The 6209-nt window shown below is 36.2% G+C and overlaps 1 protein-coding gene across 1 annotated transcript; it reads left to right on the plus strand.

The window, feature by feature from the left end:
• Positions 695 to 5232, plus strand: LOC104723981. Its single transcript, XM_010442410.2, has 5 exons — positions 695 to 2929; positions 3015 to 3302; positions 3383 to 3488; positions 3580 to 4943; positions 5015 to 5232. Exons 4-5 carry the CDS (start codon positions 4212 to 4214, stop codon positions 5165 to 5167), a joined length of 885 nt encoding a protein of 294 aa, XP_010440712.1. The 5' UTR covers positions 695 to 2929; positions 3015 to 3302; positions 3383 to 3488; positions 3580 to 4211; the 3' UTR covers positions 5168 to 5232.

Here is a 6209-nt window from a genome sequence, read left to right on the forward strand (position 1 = left end):
CATATTAACCATTTTCAAAACTACCTCTATTTATGTACAAAATAACCAACTTATCCTTTCTTTGAGTGACAACAAGAATGTACAGTTATCAAAATCAAAATTTTCCTGCCAAAAAATAAAAAAAACATTTCTCGCCAAAAAATGAAAAAATTTCCCGCTAATTCTTTTTTCCGCCAAAATCGAAAAAAAATTCCTGCCAAAATTACGAAACTAAATTTTTCCGCCAAATTTTTTGAAATTTATACCTTATAAAAAACCTTTGGAAACCTTTCAAAAATCTTATAAAAGCCTTGTAATTTTTTTTGTCGAAATTTTTTGTCAAATTTTTTTTCGGCGGGAAACTTTTTTCGAATTTTTTTTTGCGGGAAAATATGTCTGAACTTTTTTTGGCGGGATAATTTTGTTTTTCATTTTATTGATTAAAATATTTTTTATGTAGGGTAAAATGGTCATTAAAAATTAAAGGAGGGCAAAAATGAAAATGAAAAAAAGTATTTTTCAAAAGGGGTATATCAAAAAGGGTATTTCTAACAAATTATCTTCGTGATATTTTTATCTTTTATAAGTTTTAATATTCATAATATACTAAAATATAAAAGAAGCTTTAAACAAAACAAAATATTTTTAGATCTTTTAACTACATTCTTTTTAGATTTTTCTTTGTAATTTTTTACTTTGAACTTTTTTAAAAAATATTAATGATATATTGTTAAATGAAGTTTTTTGTAAGATTTTGTTTTTGTAATATAAAACTAAATTCATCTTGTACTAACAAATATGCATATATTATATTAATTATTTTTCTTAATCAATGAGAAGCTTTTTTGGTATCAAAGTGCCTTGTCTACCGGTTAAAACTTTATCTTGATGGCACTGTATCAGACTCTCAAGCGGCTTTATTCTAGGTAGAGTGATTAATGATAATGTGATGATCGCTCATGAGCTTATGCACTCTTTAAAAGTCCGAAAGAGAGTTTCCAAATCATATATGGCGGTCAAGACGGATGTCAGCAAGGCATATGATCGAGTCGAATGGAATTTTCTTGAAACAATAATGCGACTGTTTGGTTTTTGTGACAAGTGGATAAGTTTGATTATGGGAGCAGTTAAGTCAGCACATTTTTCAGTGTTGATAAATGGATTTCCATATGGTTTGATAACACCACAACGTGGGATAAGACATGGTGACCCCTAGTCCCCATATCTTTTCATTTTATGTGCGGATATACTAAGCCATTTGATAAGATCGCGAGTAGCCGGTGGAGATATCATAGGTATCAATATTGGAAATGAGGTTCCTCCTATCACACACCTTAAGTTCGCTGATGATTCATTGATCTTCTGCCAGACAAATGTTCGAAATTGTCAGGCCCTAAAAGATGTTTTTGATGTTTATGAATACTATTCTGGACAGCAAATTAATATGACAAAGTCCATGGTCACTTTTGGTTCAAGAGTCTATGGATCAACACAGACTTGGTTAAAAAATATCTTACAAATCCCAAACCATGGTAGAGGAAAATATTTGGGTTTACCTTGGAACAGTTTGATCGAAATAAGACAGAAATGTTTAACTACATCATTCAAAGAGTCAAAAATCGTACATCAAGCTGGAGTGCTAAAGGCCTGTCCGCTGAAGGCAAAGAAATCATGCTAAAATTGGTTGGACTAGCTATGCCAGTTTACGCGATGTCCTGTTTCAAATTACCTATTGGAGTAATTAACGATATTGATTCTCTGTAGATGAATTTTTGGTGGGAAAAGGGTCCTAAGAAACGTGGTATACCTTGGATAGCATGGAAGAGATTACAATACACTAATAAAGAAGCTGGACTGGGTTTTAGAGATTTAGCAAAATTCAATGATGCATTCCTTGCAAAACAGGCTTGGTGACTAATTCACCATCCAAATACTCTGTTTTCTTGTGTAATGAAAGCTCATTATTTCAAATATGATAGCATTTTAGATGTAAAGCCAAGAAATAATCAATCGTATGGTTGGTCTTCTATGTTAGTCGGAATTGATGTGCTAAAGAAGGAATCATGATACCTTGTCGGAGATGGTTTGAATATCAACATGGCAACATATAACTTGGTTGATTCTCACCCACCCCAACCATTAGAGATGATCCACACAAATCGTAACTTTGATGACAAGTTAAACATTCTTATTGCGAACTGTGGTTCTCACAGATATTGGGACAATGATCGAGTTCAGGAATACATCCATCCTAGAGATCATGAGTTTATACAATCGATTCATTTACCAGTCAATATCTTGGAAGACAAGTTACTTTGGAACTATACACAAGATGGAGCTTACACAGTTCGATCTGGATATTGGTTCCTCACTCATGGATCGCTTGAATTAAAAACTAAGATTTGGCAACTACCGGTGCTTCCATAATAAAACATTTTTTTATGGAGAACATTATTCGGTGCTCTGGCAACATGGTCTCGATTAAAGTCGAGAGGTATGCGAAATGATACAAGCTTCAATCAACAAACTTCACAAACGCAAGAAGGATGGATACACTACAGAAATTAAGGGTATTAATAGCATAACATTATAACGTTTTTTATTTTTATGCTATAATTGAGTATAGAGAAACTATAGATAGCGTTTGCCAAAAGGTAAAGTTAAGGGGAATCTTGCCACTGTTTCCTGTGGCTTTGAGAGGCTTGCTGCCAAAAGGGCCTAGGATTGCTGTGACTCGAGTATGCAACTTCTTCAACCGATTATGCTAGCGTACAATAGACACAGAGATGTTAACATCATTGGAGACTGATATTGTGGAGACAATGTGCCAAATGGAGTGTTTCTTTCCTCCATCACTATTTGACATTATGTTCCATCTTCCTCTACATCTAGCAAGAGAGGCGCGTTTAGGTGGACCAGTACACTTTCGTTGGATGTATCCATTTGAGAGGTACTATTTTCTTTGCTTTTGTTTATATTAGTTCTGTTTTGATACGACTAGATTAATAACATTATGTTATGTGATTGAGTTGTAGGTATATGAAGACACTTAAGGGATATGTGAAAAATTATGCAAGGCCAGAAGCATGTATGGCTGAGGGCTATTTGGCTGAGGAATGCATAGCCTTCTGCTTAGATTTTCTAAAGAATTCTGCACCGGTGGAAGAAGCTGTAAAACGAAATGAAGATGTGGAGGCTGATGATATTCTCCTTGAGGGTCGGCCACTGTAGAAGGCTACTGAAGTAAGACTTTCCGACAAAGAGAGAGATATAGCCCATTTTTATGTGTTAATGAACACATCACTTATGGATCCCTATGTTGAGTAAGTAAAATTCTGTTTATAACTTATATCTTTATGCAATTTATATACGTGAAACTGTAGAGCTGAATCTTTATAAACAGGACGCATTTAGAAGAATTGCAAGCTAGTGATGTCCGGTGTGAAAGAAATGAAACTCTACTATGGAAATTGCATACAGAAAGGTTTGCACAGTGGATAAAAGAAAAGGTCTGACTTTGTTTTCTATACTTTACTGCTTAAGTTTCCCTTTACTTAGCTTCATTTTGGTTTTAACTAATTCTGTAATTTCAATTTGTAGATACCTTCTAACTTAGAGGCTCACTCTAAGAAGCTGAGGTGGCTGGCATTTGGACCAAGACATATTTCTCAAAGCCATAAGGGTTTTGTCATAAATGGACATCGATTCCATACTTATGATGTTAAGCGGGAGACTCAGAACAGTGGAGTGACATATGAAGCATTTTCTATGTGTAGAGCTAGTGCACGAGATAGTAACCAAAGGGCTGACGCAGTTACATACTATGGAGTGATCAGGGAGATCATTCTTGTTGACTACCACATGTTCCATGTTCCCCTTTTCAAATGCAGTTGGGCAAACACAAGGAATGGTGTGAAAGAAGAAGAAGGATTCACTCTTGTAAACCTCCATCTTAACCAGACGGCGTTTCTCCGTGATCCATACATATTGCCATCACAAGCAAAACAAGTGTTTTACTCTAGAGATGAAGAGTTTGTCACAGCACTAGTGTATGACCAGCACCTTGAAGATTTGGAGAATCAGTCATCTGACGATGAGAGTTATTGTGTTAGGGATGACTGTGATGGAGTTATAGTGGAAGATTGATATCTAGGACTGCATCATATCATAGTATAGGGAATTGGCTACAGCTTTTTTATGGTATAATTGTTTGTTGTGTTGCAGGCTAAGTCATGGTTACTACGAGAGGAGTAGGAAATCTGCGCTGCAGCAACCGTCAGGCGGGAAAAGGTTGGAGTTCTCTTGTTCCCAAGAAAACCACCAAAAACCCAAATAAAAAGAGTGTTGGAAAGTTGGTTAAAGTAAAGTCAGCTAATCAAGTTGAGGAACAAGTTGTTGATGAAATTCACATAGAGAAAGAGAAAGAAATGGATGAAAGAGGAAAAGATAATACTGTGCATATGGATGAAGGAAGAAGAGTAGATGAGGAAGAAGAGGTTGTAGAATCTGATGCAGAAGAGGAAGATGCAGAAGAACTGCATGTAGAATCTGAAGGAGAAAAGGAAGATGCAGAAGAACTGCATGTAGAATCTGAAGGAGAAAAGGAAGATGCAGAAGAACTGCATGTAGAATCTGACAAAGATAATGTTGGAGGTGATACACAAGTTGCTCCCCAGTCTACTGAAGGTGACACTGTAAATGCTTCCAGTGGAGGAGACTCAGTCCATCAGTCAAACTCGACCACCAAGAGAACAAAGGGCAAGACCAGGATGCGTAAATTGGCTAAAGACCCGCTTGACAAGGTTGAGGTGGATTTTACATGTCTTGGTGAACATGCAGGAGATGGCTCAACAACACTTTCATCGTTTCTTGGTGTTTTGGTGAAGGAGCATGTTTATGTACTACTCAATGATTGGAGAAAACTCGATCAACAAACAAAGAACAGAATGTGGGAGGAAATTCAGGTTAGTGTATTATAATTATATGTCTAATTATTAAAAAAAAGTACTGGCATTTAACCTCACACTTGTTGTAGGGGAGGTTTAAAGTACAAGAAGAGTGGAAAAAACATTCTCTTTTTAAGCAGATGAATTGTATATGGAGGTCAGCTAAATCTATTCTTGTGGGCCAAGTTCGAGCTGCGAGCAGTGACGCAGAACGATTAGAGCTTAAACCAAGCAACATCTGAAACTGACTTTCTTTGTGGTGTATGAATGAATGATGTATGGAATGATGATGTATGGAATGAATAGAAGTCAGGGTGTTTCAATTCCCCTTATGCAGTTGCAGTATAAGAGGTGTCAATCCTATCTGAGTGATTGTGAACAATTAAGATGTGCATATGAGTCTAAGTCAAGCCAATTGTAAAGATTGTTTGTCACTAACAATCCTAAAATGAGATATGAAATGCAGAAAGTAAAAACAACTAGAACAAGATACTAAATGCAAACAGAACAGACAAATTAAAGCTATAATGAAACTAGAACAGAGATAGACACTATGCTAATGAACTAATGCAAGACAAGTAATGAACAGGAAACTACGTGAATGCAATGGAAATGAAACAGGAATGAAACAAGACAATCACAAATCAAAAACACAAGTTCTGGGGATGAACTCGAGCAGCACTCGACCGAGTGTAGGTCGAGTACGTGGTCGAGCTAGACTTAAACGTGAAAACAGAGCAACACAAGAAAAACAGAGCAATGCAGAAACTAATCAAACAACAAGCAAGCAATGATATTTAGACTAAGATTTCAATAAACAAAGAAGGCCTTGAGGAGGGATTCATGGGCTGAGCTAATCATTGTGGTTATCTAACTTGGTCAACAAATCTCAAGCAAACATTGAGCTGATCTCTAGACATACTATTCTAAGACATGTTTAATCCACTCTCATGGCAAGAAACAATCAAACCTATGCATTTCTAGACTTGTTCTCACAAAGAAAAGAATCTACACAAGCAGGCATTAAGCAATACATCTCAAACCAAACAAGACTTCTAATCTCTTAGCAAGCCTAATGGTAAGCTCTAGATCTAGCCTTATCTATGCTCCTTAGACATTGGTGTGATGCTAAGATGCTTGAAATCAAACCCTACCTTCTCAGATATAGGATCAGCATTAAGATCATCTAGCCTAGAAGAGATCTACAACAATCAAGCTTGACCAAATCAAACAAACCACAAGATCAACCCAGCCTAACCCATCCTCAAGGTCCTAAACAAACTA

The sequence above is a fragment of the Camelina sativa genome, chromosome 11 (assembly GCF_000633955.1).
Source record: "Camelina sativa cultivar DH55 chromosome 11, Cs, whole genome shotgun sequence".
NCBI classification, from domain to species: Eukaryota; Viridiplantae; Streptophyta; class Magnoliopsida; order Brassicales; family Brassicaceae; genus Camelina; species Camelina sativa.

Coding starts and splice junctions, on each gene's coding strand:
- LOC104723981 (XM_010442410.2), top strand. CDS start 4,212: ATGGTTACTACGAGAGGAGTAGGAAATCTGCGCTGCAGCAACCGTCAG. Junction 4,944..5,014: donor GAATGTGGGAGGAAATTCAG/GTTAGTGTATTA, acceptor CACTTGTTGTAG/GGGAGGTTTAAAGTACAAGA.